Source organism: Agelaius tricolor, unplaced genomic scaffold (genome assembly GCF_023055355.1).
Source record: "Agelaius tricolor isolate 1412-34295 unplaced genomic scaffold, bAgeTri1.0.p SCAF_11, whole genome shotgun sequence".
NCBI classification, from domain to species: domain Eukaryota; kingdom Metazoa; phylum Chordata; class Aves; order Passeriformes; family Icteridae; genus Agelaius; species Agelaius tricolor.
The window spans coordinates 3677819-3705625 of NW_027269271.1; the positions used below are offsets into that span (position 1 = coordinate 3677819).

General features: G+C 43.4%; 1 protein-coding gene across 2 annotated transcripts; it reads right to left on the reverse strand.

The window, feature by feature from the left end:
• Nucleotides 1–930: 930 nt before the first annotated feature.
• On the reverse strand, nt 931–27645 carry SOAT1 (sterol O-acyltransferase 1). 2 transcript variants are annotated; one of them, XM_071435870.1, is made up of 16 exons: nt 27505–27645; nt 24925–25058; nt 17505–17563; nt 13650–13798; nt 13490–13549; nt 13065–13172; nt 11066–11348; nt 9878–9956; nt 9068–9149; nt 8367–8412; nt 7169–7298; nt 6670–6767; nt 6098–6196; nt 5470–5605; nt 4425–4570; nt 931–3634 (listed from the first exon to the last, which is right to left on the reverse strand). In XM_071435870.1, the coding sequence occupies exons 2-16, from the start codon at nt 25046–25048 to the stop codon at nt 3578–3580; spliced, it is 1656 nt and encodes a 551-aa protein (XP_071291971.1). In that variant the 5' UTR covers nt 25049–25058; nt 27505–27645; the 3' UTR covers nt 931–3577. The 2 variants fall into 2 exon arrangements, with proteins under 2 accessions (XP_071291971.1, XP_071291972.1); XM_071435871.1 differs by having other exon boundaries at nt 24925–25054; nt 27505–27630.
• Nucleotides 27646–27807: the final 162 nt, after the last annotated feature.

Consider the following 27807-nt stretch of genomic DNA (forward strand, 5'->3'; position numbering starts at 1 on the left):
TTGGGAAAGTAACAGACACTTACAGCCCCACCCAGGACACAGCTGTAGGCACAGGCAGCTTCAGGCTTCCCTTCCTTCATCTCCCCACAGCAGCCACCTTTCCCAGGAGAGAAACCTCACCTATCTTACACTGCTCCCAATCCCATCCTCTGTGCCCTCTTGTAACTCCCCCCAAACCAGACCCCTCAGAGAAAAAAAAACCAGGCCAAAGCCATTTCCTTTCCTCCCCTAATAACAAAATATTTTTTAACTGCTGTAATACAGTAGATTATAAACAGCTCTTGTATGTGACAGAACATGTACAGGTTACATCATGGAATGGCTGGTGCCAGTGCCAGGGACGGGCCACCGTGGCTGGGGGCACCTGGAGAAGGGACAAAGGCCAGGCTGGCTGGGAGGTCTGTGGGGAGCTGGTTCTGAGGCTGCAGAGCACATGAACTCCTGGAATCTGCTGTCCCTCTGGCATGTCTGCATTCAGAAGCAGGAGCTCAACCAGTTGAGTTTGCCTTCAGCAGGTAGGGCAGGTGCAATCCACACAACATCATACTGAACAAAGCCAGCAGGAAGTCCCCCAGCTCCCACCACAGCACACACTGCACTCTGTATTCTCCTGTGACAGCAGTTTACAGCTCAGACCCAGGACTGCTTCACCCCCACAGCTGGCAGCCACACACCCCAACAGAAAGAACAAACTAGGCATGAGCACTCCACAGAGCTTTGGTCTTCCCAGGAACAAACAGTTTTCTGCATGAAAACCCCAGGACACATTTTGATGGAGTAACATTGATTTTCATGAGGTTATTGAGCAAGAAGCTGCAGCTGTACTGGCTGCCATTCCAAAGCTGGAGGTTTCCCACCTCACAACTCAGGGAGTTACCATGGAAGCAAGCTGCACAGTTCTTGTGTTGGAAAGAACCACAGAAAACAGTATATATTATATTACATTATATTAAGAGCTTGTAAAGGGCAGGTTGGGAACCTTCACATCCTCACCACTGACCAGAACATTGCACTGTTCTGGTCAAGTGCTCTGGCATTTGCAGTCTAAGAAACTCAAACGTGGTGCAATTGACTTTTAATTAAATAAGCAACGTGCAAAAGACTTAGTATTTCCCCTCCAGCACTCTTGAGAAAAATGAAAATAAGCCCACATTCAAAAGCAATTAAAAAACCCCACAAAATTGAAAGTAATCCAAATTGTTAATGCCCTGACAGCATGGTTGCCAGATGCCTTGATCTACAAGGCTGAAAACCTCAACTTGTCAAAAACTAAGACTAGTTCCAACAGCTGAGCATCCCTTTCTGGTTGCCTTTAGCTTGCCAGATGCTCAAGCCCTCAGGCTTCAAACAGTGATGATGCTGACACAGTAAATGCTGATATTCCTTCTGGGCACACAACAGTGCCAGGTGTGAGGGAAACACCAAAACAGGGCACAAAGTGCCATCCTTTGGTCTCTTTTTGAAAACACTGAAACTGTATCAAGACCTGCCACAGGTTTCAAGATAGCAAATCAAGTCCCTAATCCATCCCACCCTCTTTGAGTGCAGTTACCTCTGTAAGTGTTCTGAGCACCAAACAAAAAAGAATTGGACTGAATCTCATCCTGTACAGGTGAAAAAGCTGTTTGGCCAAAAGGTGTTTTTTTGTATTTTTGACCGTTTTCTCAATAAGGAAGCGTAGTTGTTCCAGAACTTCTATTCTCTCCTCCCACAAAAGGTATGGTGAAAGATTTCAGATTACTCAATCTGAATGATGATAAAGTAATCCATTTAATTCTCAGGATTTTATGTATGAATACTGCCAAATTTGAGCATATAGCTCCTCTGAAATTACTTCAGTTTCATCAAACAATTTTTAGCAGGAAGTGTTGTCAGATGAGAACCTCACACAGAAACACTATTTGGCAAATTTGACCTGGTAAAATGTCCTTTCTCAAGAGCATGATTCCTTCTGACTGAAGACTTGGGGGACTTGAAGTGTTCCCTAGCTTTCATGAAATTACTTCTGACTGAGGTTAGTGAAAACAGAAGCCCAAAGGAGAGTCTGAAGTGGCTTGGGAGACAAGTCCACCAATGGTCCCAATACTGCTGGTATGAAATCCCCAGGGCTGTAGGTAGTAAGGATATGCTGTTCTTCATTGGCAGTTTCTGATAACATTTGAGTAATTCTAACATATTTGTCACCAAAGTTCTGGTATCTCTATCAGGTGACCCTTTTCACCACAGTTAAAGTATGTCCATCAGGTGAGCCTGTCTCCAGTAACGGGAACTACAGTTCCAGTAAAACTGGAGTGATCTGTACCCAGACACTCTGCAAGTTCCCTGTTCTGTTTAGCACCTGACAGAACAAGGGAGCTGAAGGAACTCTGATCCATTGCTATGGAAACACCAAACTCACACAGGGCCCCTGTCTTTATTGGTGTGTGTGGGAGGATGTCCTACCTCTTCACCAAGAGGGCAGTACCCAGGTGGCTGATCTCCACCTGAAGCCCCCTCTGATGTCAGGGCAGACACAGCAAGGTGACAAAGCAGCTCTGGGCCAATCCCCAGCAGCACTAAAACTTCTCCAGTACTTCTCCAATGGGCAAGGTGTGCTGGCACACTGAACTGCACATGGCCATTTCAAACAAGATCATGCTCTGTACCTGTCAAATTCATCCCATTTTCTTAGAGTTTGGTCATATTATTTCAAGTTTTTTTTAGTAAAGAAACCCTTAAGAACCTGTGTACCTTAAAGCACCTGCCAAATTAAAGGAAAAGCTCTTTTACAAGTTAATCGTGTTAAAAGAACTGATTACCTAGAACAGGAGAAAGGAAGAACAAGAAGAAAAAGTACTCCTCAAGTCACAAGGGCCTTCAGAGAACAAAAATGCTGTAAGGCAGTTGGGAACTAAATGAATACAGAGAAACAAATTTTTGGTGTAAAAAGTCAAATAAAGACTGCACACACCATGCCCTGCTTCTGAACCTGACTCAGCACAGCGACAATCCCTCTTCCTCTGCCCATTTTATATCTGTTGGCATACACAGGATGCAGTTTGAAGCCAGCCAGGAAAACTTTGGCCATCTTCAGAGCAAGGAGGTAAACACCCTGTTGCTCTGCCACTTGTCCATGTCACAGTGGCAGGCAGGATCATGAAGAACAGAAGTTTTGTAGACATCCCATTACCAAAAAGGAGAAAAAAATAATTGCAAATGATGGCTAAGAAAGATGGACGGATACCAACAATGAGCTACCAGCAAATCTGACTAGCTTGCCTCTTGTCCAGAAAAGCAGCAACTTGGGGGGATCCCTGGATGAGTAGGATTCCAGTAGATTCCACCTTCAGCTCAATGTTTTACTGGCATGGAAATGGCTCAAAGTGGGACAGCATGTTATAGATGCTGCCTTTGAAGTCTGTTGCAATCCAGGTCAACTGGTTTGCTCCAGCAATGTTTAAAAAAATTACAGTTTCTCCCCAATAATGAGGAGGCCCAACTTCCCTTAGAAAAAGTCTGTAGTAAGTTAGATCATTGGTCCAAATACTTGGAGGACACCTCTGTTTTTCTGTGATGTCATGGCCAGAGCACCCCATTTTCACATCTTCACATGGCAGGACCATGAACGTGGCTTTAAATAGTCCAGGAATGTGGGCTGCAAAACATGGAGAGGCAGTAAATTAGTCACAAGCCAACAGCACCAGCTGTGGTACAAGCTGCTGAAATCAAACTTCTTTAACAGGAAAGATCAAACCACATTTCTGCACCCTAAAACCCTGTTCTTGCCTTCACTAAGCAGGTGCCTGGAAGTGTAAGTGCAGCCACAAGTTCTGTTACATCAGGTAAACACTGTGCCTAGTAGCCTGCTGTATCAAGAAGCCAAGTAATTAATGATGGCAAACTCTTAATTGAGGAGAATCAAACTTAAAATAGAGGCTGCCAAAGGATACCTTTGGTTAAAACTGAAATCAGCTGGGACAGTGGGAAGTTTTGTCTAGAACAGCACCTGGTACCAAGAGAATGAGTCAGAGAAAACAGCACCCAAACCCCAAACTATCTACAGGTAACCACTTCTCACCACCGCCCACTCTAGCCTGGGAGAGGCACAACTGGCACAGTTTCTGTGGGCCTTCTACAAAAGTTTCTCCTGACTTCACTTACCAAGTGCTGCAGTTCCATTGCCACAGCCTAAATGAGTTCTAGCATATCCTCAGAAATGGGCTAACACCACCCTCAGTTTCAAGCAGTGAAATCCTACCAAGCACAGCAGGAGCATTACTGAACACACTTCTGTTAGGCAGCCTCTAGGCTAAATAACTCCTAAAGAATGGATGTAGCACACTGCCAGAAAGGTTTGTGCCCTTTAACTCCCACTCTTCCTGCACAGCAAGGCAGGACAGCCACTCCCAGAGCTGGTTATCCCAGGGGAATAAGCAGGCACTCACATTTTCCGTGGGGCAGTACTGGCGGGCGTACCACTCCTGGCTGTAGAGGCAGATGATGACACCTTGGCCCAGGAACAGGGAAGTCCACATGATCACATTCCAGAAGGGCCCTTTCCGACGGTCATTCAGGGTGAAGTTGAAGACCACTGAGAAGGGGAGGAATGAGAAGAATTATTCAGAAACAAACTCAAGATTCAAGAATCAAAGATCAACTGATTTTAATGGATCTTCCCCTCCTTTCACTTCATCTCTGGAACAACAAGGCTACTGCGTGAAAATCTGATTATGCTTGGCAATAGAGCAAATACTCTGAGCTGATTCTCACATTTACTTCCAATAAATTTGCCAGCAAGCTGTGTGCCTCTGGGGAATCAACATTATTTCTGTTACACTTGTCACCAAGGCATGGCAGGGATGCCCTAGAGTTTATTAGAGCCCTCCAAAACACAAAAAGAAATCCAAGAGCTCTGACTTCTAAATGGGCTCTTCTGTTAGATTATACTCTTTTCTGACCCAGAGATGAGGTAACAGAGGTGTTTTAAAAACTTTTATTCTATTTTCAGTCTCATGAGAAGGGTGAGACAAAACAGATATTATAATTCATGCCATCATAAATCCATTTCCCACACTCTTCCTCACTGCAGTAGTGAACTAATAGTTTCCTTATACTGTGAATAGAGGAAGACTGACAAGCTGCTGACACAGTGATTCAACTACAGCTTGGCAAAGAGGAAGCAGCGCTGTTAAACTCTGTGCAGTGCCACAGGAACAGCAGTGTATAACATAGATCCCTCTTCCTCATCACCAAGACCTTGATCATCTAAGCCCCAAGCTTCCAAACCCTCTGTGTGTATATAGGTGTGTATCTCCTGAGCTGCAAAAATCCATTCACAAAGCTTGGACTCACAATTGCAACCCTTGGGCAACAATACTGTGTTAGTGCTGAGGGAACAGCTGGCATCATTACCAAAAGCACAAAGCATGCTTCTCTAAAAAAAGCCACACACCCCACAGCCACTCCCACACTCTCTTCCTTGGAGCTTACCTCCAAAGCATGAAAACAGGCAGAAGAGAACTGGATAGAAGAAGCCAAAGCAGATGCTGAGGACATACTCGTGCACAGCAGCTGACACGGTGAAGACAGACAGCATGGCTGCTGCTCTGAACTTCTTCCCAAAAAACTGGGAGAGACAAGAATGCCAAGTATTAGGAGCTATTCTGCTGTGGTTTTTGTTTGGTTGTTGCAACACAGTGAATGTTCTTCCCTGAGCTAAGAAGGTTCTCCTCCAGCCAAGAGGCACGTGTGAAACACCAAGTACCTTGCAGAGCACCTTGGGCTTTAGGGATTCCTCTTCAGCTACATTTCTGCATTAGCACTTGTGCTGAGCCCACTCATTAAATACCTACCACAGCTCATGGAAACAGTGCAAGATGGGTTCTGACTGCTGAGGCAGTCTCTGCATTCCTACATCTCAGCCCCACGTTTTGCACACATTAAGGACTTGGAAATGAGCAATGGATCTCTCTAAAAGCACAGCGGCTCCCCACAACAGGTGACACAAAACATTTTTATGCTTCTAAACAGACAGGGATGCTGCATCTTGACAAATGTACCATTTTGCCCAGTAATTGAATGTTTAATTAACAAAAGAATACATCAGCTTGTTACTCACCCAAAGGAAGTCCCTGTAGGCATAGTAATAGAGCCAGTCATGTACTACCACATTCCAGGTTCTGTAGTAGTTTGCATAGGATGTGGAATTCCACCAGTCCTGAAAGCACAATGGAAAGACAATAAATCTAACTATAAAACATTCTAGAGGGCTTTTCTAGGATATCAAATTGAAAAATATTCAGCAAAATAATACCAAGCTAACATAATTTGACCAAGCTTTCCATCACGCTTCCAACATTCTACTTGGAGTATCAAGGCCTGGTTTTATCCCAAACTGCAGTGGCTGACTTGATAAAAGAACAAAAAGAAAGCTAATGGAGCTATTGGGTAGGTCTGGTGGCTGCTTCTGTTTGTGCACAGGGTGTTTCACCTTAAAGCAATTCAGACTGCCAACAGAAACCAAATCTGTTCGACAGCACAGCAACAAACTTAAGCCTTAACAGCATAAACCAAGCAAAATCCCATGGTTGCTTTGTTTGGTAAAACAATCTTCAGTTTCCTCCTTTTTTTTTTTTTTCATTATGACAATGACTTTCAGAAGCTTTATAAACTCCAGCTCCTGCTTCTCACCTTGTAGAACATCCTGTCTGCAAAGCGCAGCATCTCGGCAAACGCGTTCAGCCAACAGTGAAGGAACGCAAAGAACACCAGGAAGAGAATCAGGACACCTGGAAACAAGGAACAGCCACACCAGTCTGGCAGTGTTTGCTCTCAGCCACAAGCAAGAGCACCTAACACAGCCAAAAACTGTTCTTTATAGGCACTGACACAGATGGGCTCTACTCTTTTGTACAGGTAGCACAACAATATTTCAGTTTCTCACCACACCAGGCCCTTCTTGCCCCAGAGGGTGAAGCAAGGCTGCCCCAGAGCCTGCAGCTTGATTTGAAGCTAGTTAAATTCAAACCCAGCTTTTATTCTGTATTGCTGATTTTCAAGTTTTACCCCTTAATGCTGCAGTCTGCTCACAAGATCTCCTTTGTTGATCTCTGCCTGTCATGAATGCATCTCAAATGGAGCACTTCTCCCTTCCACAAAGATGAGAGTCACTCAGGGATCTGGGCCTTACCTGGCAGGATGGAGTTGAAGATACAGAGGACCAGCCCTCGAAGGTTGAAGGTTTCCTGACTACTGTTGCGAAACTGAGGAATGCAGAGTCTCACAAAGATGTAGTAGGCATAGAAAAGTGAGCCAAGCACCTGGAATAAAAATACCCCAAAAACCTGACTTCATAACTGGAACACACAATTAACACATCACCACCTGCCAGCTCTAGGAGAGAACGGCAGCTGCCAACACAAGCCCAAATAATTTATTTTACATAGCTGCCCATAAACCTCCCCAAGGATCCAGACAGAAAGAAAGCCACAGCAATTGCTGGAGCACACTGAACAGGCAGCAGCAAAATCAACTTTTCTATTCTACTACAGCAGCTGTCAGTTCTGCCCAGTCCTATCAACTCACACGTTTTGACACAAAAAATCCATGCCACTGCCAAAGTGGGGAAAATACCCTTGATCTGCATCCAAGATAAGGGCAGAAATAATTGAAAAATACTTACTGTAATTAAATCCAGTATTAAAGCTGATTTTTATTTTATTCCAAAGTTGACATTTGCAGGCCAAAGCACCTCAGGCTTTCTCTGACTCATGAACTGATGTTGTGGATGTTGAGGTCAAAATGCCAATGTTGAAATACTTGGATGTAAGGCAGGTATGTGCTCTGTCCTCTTTGTCCAACAGCAAGCAGCCAAAGGCCTGTTCATGCTGCCTTTTTTTTTTCTTAATTGTTTTGCTTTTTAAACCATAAATGCATTGTGTTACAGCAAAAGTTTCAGTCACACAAATCCATTACTTGGAAACACATCCACAAGAAGCTACTGGACCTCATGGCCACAAATGTGAAGAACCAGTCAATCTTGAACTCAAATAAGCACTGGGGATTTGGACCTCAGGCCTCATTATTTCAAAATTGCTTTGAATAACTGCAGAGAAGAAGCTGTGCCCCTGCACTACAATCAGGGTGAAGAAAGAGGGCATGGGTATTGCTCTACACACACACAGAGTTTTTTTTAATCTGAAAGCTTGTTTAAGCAAAGATTTAATTTTTTTTTCTTTCTTTGGCACAACCATTAGTGCAGCAAGATCACAGTTTGTTAGTCACTGAAAAGTATTCTTTATTGGTAAGGCCATGCCAAGTAGAGCTGTTGAGCAACACATCTTAGATGATCTCCAAGAGTGTATTCTGCAGAAAACTGCACCACTCACCTGTGCAAATTTGGTAGCTACATAGCCCCATCTTATTGTGGGATTCCTAGGAAAAAGAACAGGATAGCACAGCTAAATAGGACCTCAAAGCAGTAAATCCCTCCCTTCAATTACCTGAAGGATTTTACAATTTTACTGATGTATTCTCTGAAAAAAAAATAGCTTCTGAATTCCAGAATTCTTAATCTTCAGATATCCAAGGGATGTCTGCCCAAATTGCTGGTTCCTCACTTTCAACTACAGCAAAACTCCAGCAATTCCATAAATGGGAAGGTATCTGGAGGGCAACACTGTACAGTTCTGTAGGAGGTGGGGATCTGCAGACAGCTGTGTGAAGGACTGCTGACTTCACACAGCCAAAGTGCCACCCAGCAATGCACAGAAGAGTCTGGGAGTTGTCACTCATAAAGGCTTCAGCCTCAAACTCAGAGACAGGGCTGCTTATTAGCACCACATAAAACACACAGGTTCCTATTGCAGGAACTGTCTATCGTTACATGATCTGTAGCAAGTTCTTAATTAGTTTGACTTAAGTGAATTTCCCAAAGAAATAAAAGCAGAACTCCATGAGCAGTCCTGCCCTTGCCAGCTTAACCACATCTTTGTGAAAGCTCTAACTTATAAATTGATCACACACAGGGATGCCTAATGTTGGCTTCAGTTTTCAGACTGCTTTAGTGTTCTGAGGTTGCTCACATTACCTGGGATAGTTGTCTCTGTAGATGAGGGTGGGAGCAAAGAGGAAGTACAGGTACTGAGAGATTCTGGGAATATGTACTGTGCCTGGAGAGAGGGGGAAATAAAAAGCAAAAGCAATCTTTTTACTGACAGTTCAGTTTGCCCCAAAAAACAGAACCCTTCTCACCTCAGAAACCTTTCAAAAACAGAACCCTTCTCACCTCAGAAACCTTTCAAAAAACAGAACCCTTCTCACCTCAGAAACCTTTCAAAAAACAGAACCCTTCTCACCTCAGAAACCTCAGTCTGGAGCTAAAGGTATGGGATTTGCAGAGAATATAACAAACTCGACCTTTCAGATGGTGTGCATGAAGGACAGTTAGCAAGTGAGGGTAACCAAACTATCTGCTAACACCTTGGTATCACATTTCCTGTCCTATGAGGACATGGGTTCAGTCCAATCAGCTCTAGCATGCCTTGCTTAAAAGGCCTTTTGTTCTATGATTGCTGTCACTTCAACTAGAGCACTGAGCTGGAGGTCTGCAGGCAACATCTAGACAACTTTTACTCCTAAAAGCAGAAATAGGGAATCCTGGAGAACAAAGACTTAAGATGCAGAGAGGACTCAGACCTGAACTACAGTCTAGCTCATTGTCTAATATAACTGAAAACAAATGAAAAGGTTCAGGCTGAAATTATGATGCAAAACGTTCAATCTCCCCATCCAATGTCACCAATTCAAATCCCACCTCTCCAGCTCATAAGAGCAGCTCAAAGCAATGGAAGGAAAGCCAGAGCTGGCTATATAAAATGGAGCAGGGCAAGTTACTCACCAGACTTGTCCTTCACTGAGGACAGGACTCTGGGTACGTTCTCCCGGATGAAGGAATGAGCCTTCATAACAAGGCGAACCTGAAAGGCCAAGACAAGAGCAGCTCAGTGCTCTCATTTTCACAACCTTCCAGGGAAGATTGGATCAAGCACTTTACAGCAATACCTTCAGCATCTTGGTTTCTTTCCCATTTAGCCCTTTTACAAGCAAAGCACTGCTTCCTCCACCCACAAGCCTGTTTAACTGACATGAATTCCAAACTCTGCAAGGGGAAACATGCAGCAGCAACTATGGCTCAGGAGAATCAAAACACATCTCATCTACACTTGCAGGACCACCACATTCACAAGGACTGAATAACACCAGCAAGTCACTCATCAGCTAACATTAATTTAAAATTGAAGAGAAACCCCTCTCCATTTCAGCAGGCCAGGATGTTTCAGAGTCTAGGTGTGTCCTTGAAGTTACCTGTGTTGAACAGCAATTATCATTACCTGGGTATAAGGTGGTGCCCGACATAAACAGTCCACAGCTGTCAAGCAGGTTTTTCTTTTAATTTTGTTTTAATACTTAAGAACCAAAAGTAGGGCCAGTCCAAAGTTAATTCTTAAAACTCATCCCTGACCAACCTTGTTTTAACCTGATGGACTGACCAGACGACCATTCCTGCACTTTTCAGTTCCCCTCACCAAAAAAATTCCACTTCCAAACAAGTCCTGATTACAGAGCCAAGAAATTTACTTCTTGAGAACAGAAATGCCAACAGGAACCGCTTCCTGACCATAAACTTGCTTTTTTGAGTTTTGTTTTTTTTAAAGAGGAACATGACAGCTTCCTTGTGGACTATGGCACAACACATTCTTAAAATTGGTTTTAAGTACTTAACTATCCACAAGACAACCAGAATTAAATGGAATGTCAGTAAAACCCACAGTAAAATCTTAAATACTGGGTAAAAACCCATAAGTGGTTTCAAGGTCAAAATGAAGTTTATTCTCTACTCTTTCTTATTAGATTTGCTGCATGTAACTGTCCTCAAGTCACAGAGATGCTGCATTCACAGCCTTGGCTTAATTTAATGAATAAAAACAACATTTGAGTTCTTTAGGAAAAAGGACCCTTTCCACTTTGAAAATAAAATGCAATTCAATGTATCCTAGGATCCAGAGGATGCAGGGTAGGGACTTACCTGTTCCAGGATTACAATGAAGCGGGAAGCTGGAGGCAGGGCATAGGCTACAGCAACATAGGTTGGTCCAAACCCAAGCCCAGCTATTTGGAAGAGTGTGAACAGCATCCCATAGAAGAAAGAGTGGATTGCACGATGGGAGGAACTGGAATAGCCTTGGGCCCACCACACAAAAAGGTTGTATGGAACAACTACTGTGGCACTGAACATGCACAGCCAAGTACAGAAGACAACTGGGAACTTTCCAAAAACGAAGACCAGGAGATCAAATCCAAGGACCAGCCTAGAAGGCACAAGGAAAGAGACAATTTTTGAGTGTCCATTCTTTGATTAGAAATACTTCTACTCCACTAAGTGGCCACAAAACACAAAGCTTCCACATCATAACTGTTTGACAGTCTGGGATAGGTGAAACAGGAAATCACACTGCAACAAGTCTGGATAGAAGTGACTGTGGCAATTTCAGCTCAGGGCTGTCTGTGGCAGCTTCAAGTGGCCACACTCAAGTATCCCAGAAATGAAGAGAGGGACTGATGCCATCAGTGCTGGCAGGCACAGCTTACCTTCAAATCCCACAGGGCTTAAGCACATCTCTAAGATCAGCATGTGCTTTAAGAGCAGGCTCAAGCTCATCCTCCCAAGAACAAGCACGTGACTGAACAATCCACTGCTGGACAAGGGTCCATGAGAGCTTTTGGGGAACACTCCCAGGACATTATCACCACTGGACTGAAACTCAGCTCTTCCCAGGGGTTTGAGCCTAAAGAGGCTTTTTCCCTGCCTCTATAGGCACGGAGTATTTAAACATGCAGCACTCAAAGCTAGTCTAATCCTTTTCTGTGGGCATTCCACACAGATTCAGTTTAGAAGTTATCCAAAAGGCTCAGGGTCATTAGAAGGTCAGTCCAAATAAAACCAACTGGTGTGCACCAGGTGCTTTAGTCCATTAATCAAGCTTAAAACATAAGGACATAAACAAAAGGTTGATCAACTTTACTGCCTCAGACTCATCAGAGCTTACTCCAACCATAACCTCTTCTAGACTAAGACCAGAGAGGATAATAGAACAGAATACACCAACAAAAGTTATTCCTTCTCAGGTGGAGGCTCAATTGCAAACTGGATCCAAATTATCAGATCTAGCTAAAACCATAGATATTATTTTTAAAGTAGTAAGGGTATCCAGCCCTAGTTGATTTTAAGGTAAATACCCATTGTCCCCCAATGTCCACTAGTAAGGAGCAGCTAAACAACATTCAATAGCACACAAGCCTGTTCTTAGACTAAAGGGACAATGATTATAATCAAGATACAGCTCTGGTTTTGTAAACTGAAGAGCAGATAATCAGCAAGATAAACATGTAATCCTACTTGTGTACATGAGATACAGCTTGCCAAAATACTATTTAGGCAACAACTGAGGAAAGGAGTCTTTCACAATCTTATTCACAACTGGCTACCTGCAAAGCACTATCTTAGCAGAGGCTCTGCCAACATCCTTGAGATTTTTCCCCAGGAAAAACAAAGTTCTATTTTTATTTGAGTACAAGTACAATGTTCCAGAACTGTCATTTTTACACAGGGGAAGGACTGCTGAAGTATTTAAAGTTTTTCTAAGCAGAGTCCTTCTTCAAGCAACAGAAGCAGTTGAAAGCTGCTGTTTCATTAAAGATACTCAACTAAAGCATTCCACATTCCCTTTTGCCAGCCTCGTGATGAACTAAGCACGTTAGGCTGAACTGCGTGGCCACAACTCTCCTGTAACACAACAGTTAGCAGTGTTTTCCTAATATCCAAATTTCCAATTTGGAATGGTCATACTCTCTCAACAGGAATTCCAGCACATATTCTAAGTATGCCAAGTTGAAACCCACACTTGCAGCAACACCCCAAGAACAATTCCCCCTTCTTTCTGCACCATTCTGCAGTTTCATGTGCATGTGGCACGCTGGAAGAGCTATTCCCAGCCCTTACCCCTGCCTTTCCAAGGCATTCTTACCTTCCTTCATCAATGAAGTCTACTAGAAGTGTACTGAGGATGAAGACGATGAGAAGGGCGATGAACATGTGGTAGATTGTCCTGATGTGACTCACTTCAAACAGCTCACTGAGGGAGACACCAGAGTTAAGGTACAGCTGGGGTGCCACAGACACAGACACTTGCTCAGCTTATCCTCAGACAAAGGATAATTAGCCATGATCCCAGTGGTACTGAGATGGCTGTAATTAAGGTTTATATTTGCAAGATGTAGTACAGGTATTTTAGGAAGAGAGAAGCTTGAACAGATTAATCCCCATGGATTTGAACATAAGACCATGGGTGGTGGCAGGGAAAGTACCTCAAAGCAAAAGCTCATTAGTTTGCTATCAAGGGTATTTTCAGTGAATTTGATGAAATTACTTTGATGAAGTTAAGTTACTCACTCCAAGAGGGACCTCCTGGCAGTAAAGATTTTCCCGTGTTCTGGAGGGGCCCTTGAATTCCTGCAAGCAAAGAATATTTGTTTGACATTTGAGCCAAAAAAGGAAATAAAGCTTCCAGGAAACATAACCTTGTTATAGCAACAGCTTAAAAGGAACTTACTTGGCTTTGTGCAGTTCCTTCTCTGCACAGGAAGCTGGGAAAAGGGAGGCTGGAGATGAGGAATCCAGGAGTGCTGATTTTGCCACCAAACTGTTCACAAACTCTGTGAAGTGACTGTCCACCTCCTTCATGAAAGCTGGCTTCAGTTGCTGCCAGAGTAAAAACACAGCAGCAAACTGTTTACCTTGCTGGATACATTTTCATAAAATATTTATATTCCTTTTTATCCTGGAGCAGGACAGAGCAAGGCATCAAAAAACATCTCTGTACCATGTACCAACAGTTGGAGCCTACTTGGATAACCTGGGGCTTAGCCTGGTCAGTTCACACACCTCAGGCCAGAGGACTTTGAACAACATTTATTTTCTCCATCAGATTCAACACAGAATTGCTCTGGCCTTTCAGAAGACTTATCAGAGTTCTGAGAATTTAGTTCCTTAATGTTTAGTCCTCAAACACTAAATGTGATGGAGCCAAGTGATGAAGCAGAGCTGAGAGCCAGCCCCTGAGCTCCTGAACACTCTGTCAGCCATCACCTTCAGCACAGGCAAAAGGCAAGTTTCAAGAAACTATTTAAAATCTAATTGCACATTATATTTTGTTTCCTTAATGCAAGTGTTTACTAGCCATGTTTGTCTGACCATCCTTTGCCTGGGATTTTTCCAGTTTGCCTCCAGATTCAAGGTGCAAGTCTTCCTACATGATATCCCAGATCAGAATTCCCAACTCCTATCTACTCATCTTGACAGTTGAAAAGAAAAAAACAAAACTGTTTTCAAGGAGCTTTCTGGAGGAGAGAGGGTTGTGTGGAGACCTCACAGCACCTGCCAGGGTCTGAAGGGGACCTATAGGGAAGTTGGAGAAGGACTCTTCATGGGGAACTGCAGTGACAGGACAAGAGGTGATGGCTTCAAACTGGCAGAGGGTAAGTTTAAATCATATGTTAGGAAAAAATTCTTCCCTGTGAGGGTGGGCAGGCCCTGGCACAGGGTGCCCAGAGAAGCTCTGGCTGCCCCTGGATCCCTGGAAGTGTCCAAGGCCAGGCTGGATGGGGCTTGGAGCAACCTGGGGTAGTGGCAGGTGTCCCTGCCCATGGCAGGAGGTGGAACAGGATGATCTTTAAGGTCCTTTTCAACCCAAATTATTCCATCATCCTATAAAATACATTAACAGATGATGTATTCTTACAAAATGCTCCTATTTAATGTGACAACAGCCAAGTAAGTTTAACTGTCTGGCAGAAAATACAAGACAATCTGAAGTGAGACCACATACAAGCAGAAGACCCTGAAGTCACAGTGGATCAGAATTCTACATTCCTCCCATTTTATAGTGGTCAGATCCAGAGAGATCTCTTGAAACAAAAGCTGGAGTAGGAAAAGGAGCATATTAATATTTAACTTTAAAAAACATTTTTCTCCTACTCGGCAGCTTCCAGAATAGACTAAATAAGCTTCCCCAGTGCTTAAGAAAGTTCTTAGGATCTGGCTACTTTTAGATATTGCTTTCCTGGGAGGCAGAGGATTGTCTCTGCAAGAGATATGAGCTTGTTCCTTTCAAAACAGGAGAAAAATATAAACAAATATTGTGTACTTGTGAAATAACCTGTAACAGAAGACACTGGTGCTCTCTGGTACAGCCTAATTTTACAGCATACATGCACACATCCCTACAAAAAAGTCAAATAGAAATTCCTACTTCTGTTGGAGGGTCAAGTTTCCATGCTAAACAAAGCACTATTCACTCCCATCAAAAACCAGGTATTTTTTTAGTAGTGTTTCCCCATTTTTAGCCTCATCTCTCCTCAAGTGAGGTTTTAGAGATGATATTTTCTTAAAGTACCTCTTCCATTTGACTGGCACTCTGCTGAGATTGCCTTCTCCTAACACAGCCCTCCAGGGCTGATTTCAACACGTGCATGTGTTTGGATTGGGAGAGTAGGACATGAGTTCTTAAAAGATTAAATCAAATACAAACCAGAGTACAGACCCTACAGTAATTGTAACTAACTGTAATTACAAACCAAAAACCCTTGAAAGAATGCTATGCCATCAAAAGCAGAAGATGGCCAATAATAAAAAAATTGATGGCAAGTCAGAAAGTTGAGGGAAGTAACCCTTTACTTATAAAGTTGCAACAGCTCCCCAGAACTATACTCATTCCAACAGATTCAGTAAATTTTGTCACCTGCCAGCCCTGACCTCGTGAAGAACACACCATTCTCAGCTCCCTTTAGAATGAATTAAAGACTGGACTTTTAGACTGCAGATGCTTGAACACCTCCTATACATGAGTAACACCCAGCTCCTACTAATCCCATTTATACCTCAATGAGGCTTTTCACAAGTCAAGCATCTGCCCAGAATTTAGATACCCATCACAGAAAAGGTAAACTGCAATCCAAGCCTCTGGTCAGTGGTTCCCACAACAAAAGGGCCCAGCACTCCAGGAATTCTCAGGTATTTTGCAGTAGGGTGTTTTTGGTTTTGTTTTTTTTTTTTTTCCTCAGCCTTAAGGCACCTGAAATAAATCTGTAAGCTGCATAACCCAAAGCTTAAAATCTGAACTCCCTGTGTTTTGGGAGAAACTTCAGCAATTAAAACACCACTGGTTTTCTAGGATTCTCTTTGTGGGTAAGAAAACTCCTTCTGTGAATTGTGTCTCAAAGCTGGTAACCAGGAAAAAAAAAAAAAAAAAAGGAACAAGAGACACTCCTGAAGAAAGAAATCCAAGGTCAAGTTGTCCCCTTGCAACCAGCTAGTGCTCCTGGAACTTCCAAAGCTACTTGTGCTTTACAGTGAAAGCCTTCTCCTGCAAACACCCACTGCCAACAGTGATTAACAACAACTGTTCTGTCTACAGAGAAGTTACCAGGCTTGATCTCCTGTTCTCAGTAAGGATAAACAGGATAAGACAACGTCCAAAATAAAATTCTGAGCTGACTACCCCTCTAAAGGGCTGAATTTAAGCAAAGTTTCAGCAAAAAAAGCAGCACACCTTTTGGAAAAGACTATTTAAATACAACCTTAGTTATGCCTGTTATAAATGACACACCACCTATAAAGGTAGGGAGAAAAAGGAAAAAAAAATGAAACAGGAAAATATTTCAAAGGTCCATGGTATTTTTCTCTAAGTATCCACTCCCTACTATTCACGTCAAGCTGGCACAATTAGATTACTTCAGATTTACCACAGAATTTTCTGCAATAAAATTATGCAAGAGTGCAGGGCAATTTGCCCTGAAGAACATGGGTGCCACAAACAATGGTTAACAAGGAGGGTGCAGTTCATCGTTAGCCAATTTCATTTAATTTGGGCATAAATCACCTTAATATAACCTAAGACAAAGGCAGCCCACACAGATGCAGATGGTGCCAGAAACACCCAGTGCTATTTTCTATGAGGATATTGTTCACTGACAAAAAGAATGAGACCAAAGCTCAGGAAGGTCATCTCCACAGCCAGGGCAGCAGAAGCTGAGGGGTGCAGGCTCCATGCTGCCCTTTATTCAATGGATAGCAGGACACAGAGCATTTTAAAGGCTCAATATGCAAGCAGGCTGGCTAATCATCACACTGCAAAAAGTTAGTGGTAAGGCAATTTCCATTTTATTGACAGGTTTCAAAGTTCATGCTTATCTTTGGACTTCAACCTATTGGGTCAAGTAAGACAGAATCCCATTACATAAGATCACCCCTCTCATGCTAAGTGGGACAGAGAAAGAGGGCTGGGGAAAAGTCACTGCACTCAACCTATGACTGAATAGGGCTATTTGTGTTCCAGGGCTAGTGACTCTCCAAAAGACTTCCAGGGTCAATTGTTCTGCTCCCCACCACAAGCAAGTATTGTGTTTACCTCAGCTTCTGCTATGAGCTGCATTTTCCTTGTTACCACGTGGTCCACATCAACCCAGCCTAAAGAAGGAAAGCAAATATTTAATATTTTTTGTTGCATGTCTGAAAATACAAAAAGCACAGCATACAGTAGTTCAGACACCATTTTTTCAACAGCATTTCTGACTTCTAATAGGGTCCCACTAAAGTCAAATCAAAGCTGCAGGAAGTTCATAAACTACAATCACATATTTTAGGATCACAGCACTGTAAGGCAGTCAACAGCTGAGAACATGCTGGATTTTATTTTTCATTAGCAACTCTGCAAATTTTTCCAAGGTCCCTAAACATATTCAGCCTTGAAGCAGCAATCAGAATGACCCTTAGAAGGTCATTTCCAAGTGTGCTGATTTTTTATCAGGGTTTTATCTTAAGCAGACATAAGCTTAGTTTGTCTGGAGGCCTCTACATTGCCAACAGACAAGGCAGTCAGCCACAGCTATTAGTAAAATACCATGATCAGCTCTAAGACAGGCTGAATGGCAAGTTGGACAGTTATCCTGTGCTCAAACCTGGCTATTCCCACTCTTTTTATCCCCCAGGAGAAGTGCTAGATATCAGTGTGACTGTACTCCTTAATATGTTTGACTGTTTAAGTAAACAGGTGTAACATGCCATCAATATAATCTGACTTTTGTCATTACTAACACCATTGGCCAATAGGTAAAGCCTCAAATGCCACCTTTCTTTCACATTAAAAACCACACATCTGAGATGCCTCTGTGACATCAAGAGGAACAACAGCCACAGGTCAGACATTTCAGACTAGTTGTGTTTTAGGACAAGCACCAGCTGGTGTTTCACTTCTCCAATAACAACAACACAGAAGATAAAGTTACTTAAAACAGAGAGTCTTGCACATGAAGGAAAATCAAGATTGAAGCAGCAGCATCCATCCCCCTAAAATACCAGTCAGAGTGAAAAGATAGCAGCAAACCTTGCCTTGTTCTTGTCCTTTGGCATTAATAGCTGCAGCACCACCTTACACACCAACACACAGCCAGCATTACAACTTGCATGTTTGGTTTCTAAGACAACATTACCACTTTTAGAAAAAGAAGGTACTGAAGTGATTCCCTAATAAGATTCCAGAGCAGCATGAGCTAACAGATTTGCTGTAGAGGTGCCAAAGTTGTGCTGCTGTGAGACAAGAAAACAGAGTGAGAACACTACCACCATGCATAATGCGGCCGCCTTGTATGAGCACAGCCTCTACACAAAAAGCAGTTTCATTTTCAGAGCAGGAAATGCTTCTGTGCTGCTCAAGAGCCTCAGTCAGCCTGTTTGAGCAACTGGCTTTAAGTATTTTAGGTAGGCCTGCTTGAGAGGTGACTCCAATTCCAGTACTGGAAAAAAGTACAACAACACAAGGAACTTTAGCTTCAGTGCAGCTATGATCAGTTGTTAGCATTTATTCCCCTTCCCACCGATCAACCAGGAATTTTGACTTTTGTCTGTCTGCAGGAATTATGTTTTTTCCTATCTGCTACACAAGCTGTAGATTTAAGGACAGACCACTGCCGATCACTTAGCAGACTTCTGATGTAACAACAAACAAGGAAACTGCTTAACACCATTGATTTTGGCTGCATTCAAGACCCATTCTTGCAAAAACAGAACTCCTGGTTGCTAAGCATCTCACCTCCAAGACAAAAATAAAAAACAACCAAACACCTCAGCATTTAAGCTCATTGTGCTGTCATATTTGCAGAACAACAGCAGTTTGGAAAACAATTTGAGAAGAATGTAAGATACCCTTGACCCACTCACCTCATGCACTTTGATGCTCTCAAATAGGTTCTCCCTCAATATATTAAAAAAAAAAAAATAAACTGTTTCACAAGCAGCAGAACTGTATCCCCTTCAGATGTTCTCAGGGGCTCTACTCCCTCACTGTGCCACTCCACAATTGTATTCCTGGCCCACTCCTTCTATTACTACCATGGGAAGAACCACCTTGTGCTGACCTGCTAGAAAGCAGAACAGAGCTGCTGAGCTCAAAGAACAACTAACCTTTCCCTTCAAAAAACCTAAGAATTTGTGTCCCTTACTCAGCTGACAATCTTCCAGATAATATCAAGTTTGCTTGAAGCCACCCAACAACAGCCAAAGAGAACAGGACACATGGGACTTAAGGAATTGCATTATCTCCTTTTAAAGATAAGCTAAAAATCAAATAACCAGTTCTTTGACCATATATGTCCTGTCAGATCTTGCCTTTGAAGCCTCAGTAATTAAAGATCACATTAAAAACTACCCAGACAAGGTTCTCTTTGGAAATAAAACACCCTTGTAGACTACAAGGCCTTAAAACTGGGTATAGCTTTACATATACCAAATGTCCAGCTTTAATGGTTGTACAAGAAATGAGGATAATCTCTGACCTGCTGATGCTGCAATTGCTAAATTGGAATTTAAAGTGTCCTCCTGTCAGTTTAGTTGGCCTCATACTAGTGTGCATGCACAGAAAAGATTAGAAACACAGCACCTTTTAATAGGTTTTAAAATCAAGATCTCCATGGCTTCAGTCTAAGCAACTCATATGACAAAGTAAACTCACCTGTGAGCTTGTCTTTCTCACCACAAAATCGTCTGTAGAAGAAAACTCACCCCAAACCAACCCATTCTGCTGTATTGCATCACCCCATAAACCCAGCTGTGTCACAAGGCAGATACCAGAGAAAAAGCACATCATCTTTAATCACTCAACTTCCCTTGCACAAGACACCACTTATGGCCTGTCAGGTCACTGGAGAAGAGATTCATCACATGATTTTGAGTCTAAAAGGAAATGTGCATTGCTGAGAAGTCCAAATCTTCACTTTCCTTTGACCCTGCAAATGAAGCCTGGGTCCCTCTGTATCACTTTGGGATTGCAACAGCATTATAGAAAAATTGACTCAAGGAAGCACATCTTTGCATTTAAAAGAAGTTGAGATATGCCTTAAGAAGACAGAAAATATATTTAAAGTCATGAGAAAGGTGTCTTGAAGACTGGTATGAAATAGTGGCCAATTTCAGAGGAAGCTTAAGCAGGGCTTGCTTTGGAAGAGCTTTGTTCACAGGGAAAAGATTTTTATTTAATGGTCTTGGGCTCCCTTGCCATCAGCAAGGACATTAACAAGATCTTTAGAGGCCCACTGGTCTTGAGCTTGATCCTTTTAGAATGTGACTCCTCCATACAGACCGAATTCCAAGCAGGTTCCAAAGTCAGAAGAAACAAAACCACAGAACAATTTAATTGTAAGCTTTGTTTCTCTCTGAAAACCAAGCCAATAAAAAAAAATCACCTGAAGATTGAGAAAGCTTTTTTAATTGTTGAGAAGTTGAGCAACTAAAATTTCACAAGATTGACAAAGTACCTCTTCTAAAGGATCTTGTTGTCCCCTTTTCCAACCCACTCTTGCACATTTTACAGATAAGTGACATTTGAAATGGGTAGAGCAGAGAATCACTCACATGGATGTTGGGGCTGCAGCTTGGGATCCAAAAAAACCCAGCTTTGTCATTTCTTGATAAGATAACTTCCCATTCAAGAGGTTAAAGCAACACAGGCAGAAAGAAGGATTTCATTATTGTCAGTCACCTGGATTTAAAGGCTCCCTCTCCAAAAACACTGAAGATGTTATCAGAAACAAAGCAATATTAAAGCCAATCTAGTGCAGGGCTACTGTAAAGAGGGGAGGAGTTCCATAATGCTACAATACAACACACATTAATAATTTGAGCTAATGAGCCCTTATTCTTACTTATGGTAGTTTATTTGGCCACTCAGCAATTAGAGGCAAGTTATGAGTAGACTCAGATGATCTGTTTAAAGAATTCACAGGCCATAGGTCATTGCACTGCTAGGCAAGCATTTAGCTTAAAAATTCAGTTCTGCAGGGACATGGAACCCAAACAGGCTCTTCACTAGCAGGAAGGAAAATCAGCATTCTCTACATTATGCTACCATGTCCACAGGCTCTTCACAAGAAACTGCTGAGCCTTCACCCAAACCACAGCTTCCAAAACATGACAGCCCCTAGAATTATCAGAATCCACCTAGACAAAACAGCTTTTTGATCTATCTCTCAGAAACACATCCCAGATACTCAATTCAAGCAGCTGAATCCACAAGAAGCAGCCTGTTGAAACACTGAACACTCACTGCTGTGAGTCATACAGCAAAGGCTAAATCTTTCCAAATTGCTCCCCCTTGGAGAGCTCTCTCCTCCTCCATCCCTCTGTAGGCACACAGTTTGTGCATCACCATGAACTTTTGCACCAGGGATGATCGATAGTAACCTCACTGGAAGATAACAGCCCTTTTCTAAGATCAGCATTACCAGTCAGGCTTACTCACACCAAACAGATATGCCACACAGCTTGTTTGCAGATCAGCCTCCAGAGACACTTCCAGTCCTTGCCTGATATCTGGGCAAACAAGAACAGACTCCAAACCCACCTTTTTACTGCTCTGAACACACTATCTGAGCGTTTTAGAGGCACTCATGTGCACACTCATGATCCATGTCCTCTCTACCCTTTTAAGATCTGTCCATGCAGTTTCTGTTATGCTCATTCCAGGTGACTGGTACAGTCTGATACCAATATCCCATTAGGCAGAGCAGTTTTCTATTTCTTTATGTATTTCCTGCTGAAAACATATAAGACTAATCTTATTAAGGAAGCCTGGCTTTTGACAGGGGATTATTGCCACCTAGATCATCTGCTGACTCTAAGCCAGGACCAAATTAGTTGTTTAATTACAACTCTGGAGCTAATTCAAAGAAGAGAAATGATGTAGAAGACTGAAGTTCAGCTACTCTGTCAAAGTGAAATTGCAGGCTGAATAATTACAAGATAGAAACAAATCAAGGCACAGAAGAAATCTTCTGGCAATCTCCAAGTTATGAGTATTTTCCACACTTCTATAAAATTTGGCATACCTGAGTAAAAACTATTTGACTCTTAGAACCCAAACAATGAGACAGTGTTCAGAAGCACTGCAGAACCAAGTAAAAAAAAATCAAAATCACCTCAACTGTACAAAAGGAAGATTCAGACCTACTGTAGCTCAAAAGCCAATACATGTATTAAAATTATTCCTCTAAGCAATTTCAGATCAGCCAATGGATTTGAGTTTTAATAAAGAAAGGATTAAGGGCCCAAAAGTTCCTGTAGAAAGTTCACACACTTCTGGAAACAAGTCAGCTGGCCCTTGACACCTCCACTGTTACTGTAGAAAGCAGATTGTGTTTGCTCTAATCAGAGAGGATCAAGGGTGGGTAATCACGTTAAAGGTTTAGTTTTTCTATGGCAATAACTGCCACAAACATGCTACAATATTTACTTCTGTACATTCTTGGCTTGGCTAGAATCCCTTGACTGCAACAAACATGGATTTTGTCTAGAATTCCTCACAAGACCCAGCATTCAGTTGTTACAATACAAAAAAGCTGTTGCCAGAGAGCAGACCATTAGCCTCACACTGCCTTTGTGCACATGGGCACTAATGCCTTAGAAACAGCTATTCAGGAGAGAATGGCCAGGACAAAAGAAAGAAAAAACATCTATGCCAGCTTCTTCTGAGAAATTCTCCCACCTCAGTCATGAAAGTCCTACCTAGTTACACAGACACCCTGAAGTACCTGAAGAGGCCACTGTCTGCAACTCAGGAACACTTCAGCTTCATAAATCTTCAACCTTTGGGTCACAGAGCTGCTGATTTAACTCCCCTGTACAGAGGAATTCCTGACCAGAGGGATCCATCTTTCTCCCATGCCTCGAGGCATCAGATTCATTCCTCCTACCTCCCTGTGTTATTCCTGTTGTCACCAACACTGAGCTAAGAAACACTTTGTGACACCTCTGCTCAACTGGCAGCAGCAACCTTGGCAGGTAAGATGCACTCAGGTCTTGGATTAACCAGGATGCACCAGGATCCTTAACCAGGATTTCTCCCTGCTGTCCTTCACTGCAGTTTGTGTGGGATTTAAACCATACTGCACTGTTCCAAGCCAACCCACCAGGCACATGGACACTTTCAAGAGATCTACCCCGAGATGCTGGTTTGCTCCACACTCATAGTATCTCATCTGCAGTGAGGTTCTGTCACATCTCAGAGGTGTTAAAATGAACGGCCTGTAAAGACAGACACACCCACCCATCAAGTCCTAATTATCACTGCTCTGTTTATTACTTACCCTTCATTTATTACAATTAAGGAATTTCCACATATGAAAAGGTTAAAGTGGTAGCAGCATCACTGTATTCCAGTAGACACCAACTCCCTGCAATTTTCTAATACAGTCCCATTTGATCCAATTAAAATTATGTGCCACCAAAATCTTAAAATCCCAGCTCTCCAAGCAGTTTGAGGGATGACTTTCTCTCCAATGCATCTTATTTTCAATAAGAAATCTGACTTGTCCTAAACTTAAACATGCTCCAACTTCCATTTCAGTAGAAAGAAGTACTATTGAAATTATGATGAGATCCAGAAGCATATCAGTGAGAATTATCTCCTTGAATCCCTGGCACCAGGATTTTGGATCTTGTACTCACATGGCACATTGTGATAACCTACTTTAGCTTTTTGCTTAATCTACCTCACAAAGAGAAAGGAAACAAGCTGCAGTTTCATCTCTAACCTCCTTATCACGGGCTGGAATGTGCTACAGCATAAACCAGGAATTACAGAGAGTCACAGGCAAAACCACTCATAGTGCCACACAACTGTCCCTGCAACCCAAGGGACAGGGCATGGCAGCACTGATCCTTCCACAAAGCCAACTTTAACCCACATAACTTCTAAGGTGACCACAAAACAAATTAACAGACACAACTGTGCATTGTTCAGTTTTGTGGCAGCCAAGATTTAGTCTGAATGAAAGGCAGCTGTCCTGACATGAACAGAATCCCAGAGCATCATTCTGTGTGCACCCTACCTCCACCTGTCTGTCAGGTGGACACAGAACCTTAGCCTGCCATGTTAAAGACCATTTTCTTCCATCTTGAGAAGTCACATACTTAAAGGTTGTAAAGGAAGTGAGATGAAGTCCCAAAACCAGCATTTACCAGGATTACTCAAAAGTGTTGCCAGGAGGCATTTGCACCATTTACAGCACTAATGAATCTCTTCCTCCTGTGACAGTTAATCACTGTTTTAGATCCCTGCAAGCACTGCAGTGCACAGCTCCTGAGGGAAAGCTCTGCAGGACAGCACCCCAAACAACCCACACCTGCTGCTGAAGGGGTGCAGCTGGGACACCTCCAGCCCTCCCAGAGACAGAAAAACAGAAATGAAGGAGCAAAGAGGCACAGCCATGAGTAAAAAGGGCACCTTAAAGGAAATCACATGCCAGAGATGCAACCAGTGCTGAGCCACTGAGTCTCACCATTGCTTGAGTTTTGAAAGGACCTCTCACTCTCAGGTCTTCTCTGTGTTTCTTCATTCTCAGGGGTCTTGGAGGTTGCAGTGGAGCCAGCCTGGCGCTTCCTTACACAATCATCACCTGCCATGGTTACCTAGCTAGATCAGAAAAGGAGAGAAATAATGATGACAAAAATCTCATTTATTGTTCAATAATATATTTACATAAAGTTGGACTTGCATTGTGAATTCAGAGCGAGGATAAAGGAAATTCAGCACACACTTGAATTAGTCATTTACTGTAGATCACACACACTTCCTTTCCCTTACCACAAGCAGTACAGGAACAAAGTAACTAAGTAAGTTCCCCTACCAAACTTGTTCCTACGACCATCTCAAAACATCTCCCTACACCACCCTCTTTTCCCTACAGATTTTATAACTACCTAAAATAACTTAAGCTTTTTCAAAATCTTTAAAATTACAAAAAGCCCTTGCAATTCTTTCTGACAGCCAGGTGGACACCAAAACTTGTCTTCCATGAGCTGTGGCAGGTTTACTTTGTGGAATCACCAGCAATATTTGACCTGAGCCAAGCCCCTTCCTTGTCAAGTTCTCAGCTGCTGCTGCAGGAGCAGCTTCCTCAATGGATCCTTCTGTTCTGCTTGGCCAGACAATGGTTGTGTTACAAACCAAGGAAAAACAGGAAGAGAATCAGGTTTGAACTACACCAGTTCCAATGACAAAGGTCACTGCTGAGGACAGAGTGGCCAGCAGGGAACACCTGAAGCACCACATGCAGGATGAAAACAGAATTTTCAGCTAATGAGAAGTGGACAAAAAGACTCTAATTTGGTCACAAAGTGCTATCCCAGAACACTCCATAAAATTAATCTCAAGGACCTCTTGGCAGTGTAGCTACAATCAAGGACAATTTGCAGATTTTTTTCCAGAAGACCTCACAGGCATGCATGTAACCACATTTTCAAACTTGATATATTTTTCATCTTGGCACAAACTCTGCAGCAGATGTGTTTAGCTGCTAGTGAACAGCATACGTGCACCAGCACATATGAGCTGTTACAGACAGGCCAGGGAAACTCGGGAACTGGTGAAAGAACAAATTAAGGATGGATTACCTCAGAATAAGGAGGTTGGCACATCTGCAAAAGGGAAATAAAACTATGACCAGAGCTTTTCAGAACTCAACTTCCTGTGTTTGTCCCTCCAATAGGAGAGTCTCCTGTTCTCCTTTCAGGCTACACAGCATACAGGGGAGAAACACCAGCCACCACCAAACAACAAATCAATAACTGGGTGAGTTTTCCAGCTCAAACAGAGGACCAGAAGTTTAACTCTTGTCTCAGGACACTTTTCACCTTCTTCAAGAGTTTAGGAAGTCATTCCTTCCTCACCGGTGCAGAGTGGTTACAGTATCTAACTGAAAGCTTAACAGAAAGGAGCTAAAAATAACCAATCTTGGAATGGGGGGAAGGAAAAGTCATGTGTGGCATAAACTTTAAAACAATTAACTTAAAGAGTTAATAATTCAGATAGGCTAAGTTATCAAAGCACAGCCTTTTTTTCACACCGCAACGCGAAGTCTGCTAGGGGAAATCAATGAAAATAAACTTTTTCCTAGTCTAGTTCCCATATGAACAGAGGTGCAGCATTACAGTACCTGAGCAATTATCAGCACATCAGAACCTAAAGAGAGCATCAGCCCTTCCCGCCCATCTCTACTAGAACCGAAACATTCATGACACAATGCCAGGCTAACTCCAAGATGTTCACCACCCCCCTCACAAGAGGAAATCTCTCCTCACAATAGTAAACACTCCTTTCACCCCACTCTGAGGACATCCACAAGTGCAGATGAAGTTTGTAGAGCTACAAACCCATTAACATTTCCTAGCAGAAACTCCCTGATTTCACTGGCACCTGATTTACGGTACTCGCAAAGGGTACTGCTCAGAGACCTTGACCTTCTCCGCCTTCCCTTTGGACAAAATGATAATTAATCAGAAGATGCCTTGGGAGAAAAGCAACACTTTACAGTTCATCTTTGCATTTCAAAAAGCTCGGTGAGGAACAGCTAAGAATCATGAAATGGTTTAGGCTGGAAGGGACCTTCAAGATCACCTAATTCCAAACCCCTGCCTCCAATACCAATCACAACCTTATCCCAAAGAGTTTCATCTCTCTAAAGTTTTCCTTCGAAAATTCCTGGCCCTCGGGCATAGCCGCATCTCGCAGACCTGGACCCTCGGTACCTGCAGAGCGAACCGGACAGCGACCAAAACAAAGTTAAGGTCACTCCACAAACCAAAGTTAAGGTCACTCCACAGCTCATCCGCAACGCGCACGACACCCGGCAGCAAAAGGGTTTTTATCCGAGGACACCGCTGGGAGCTGCCCAAAGCGCTGCCGAGGCTCCGAACCAGCCCCTGCCCCGCTACCTCCCCGCACACCCCCGCGCCTCCGCCGAGCCCCAGCCCCGAGCGGCTGCGGGAGCCGCTTTCCCCGGGGGTGGGGCGGGACGGCGCGGACACGTTCCCGTGGCCGGTGCCGCGGTCGGGACGGCCGCCAGCCCGCGGAGCGTCACCTCAGGGGCGGCCGAGCCGCTGCCTCCTCCGCCGCTCCGCTCGTCCCCGCTCGCTCCCGCCCGCTCCTCCCGCCGCGCGCGCCGCCGCCGCCGCCTCTTCCCGGGGCTCGCGCACGTCACGGCGCAGGGGGCGGGGCGAGCGGCGGCACCGCCCATTGGCCGCGGAGGCGGCTCCGCGGGGGCGGGGCCGGAGGCGCGCGCCGGAGCGGGGAGGGAGGAGGGGGGGTATTGGGGGGGCGGCACGTGAAGCGCACGTGGGGCGCGGGCGCGCCCCCCCCCACCTTCCCCTCAGTTTCCCGCCTT

Bases quoted from the DNA above. Each gene is read 5' to 3' on its own strand.
- SOAT1 (XM_071435870.1), bottom strand. From the start codon at position 25,048: ATGGCAGGTGATGATTGTGTAAGGAAGCGCCAGGCTGGCTCCACTGCA. The intron at 13,173-13,489 runs GTGAGTAACTTA...TGTCTCCCTCAG, and splicing joins GCCAGGAGGTCCCTCTTGGA to TGAGCTGTTTGAAGTGAGTC. The intron at 3,635-4,424 runs GTGAGTGCCTGC...CATGTTTTGCAG, and splicing joins AGTACTGCCCCACGGAAAAT to CCCACATTCCTGGACTATTT.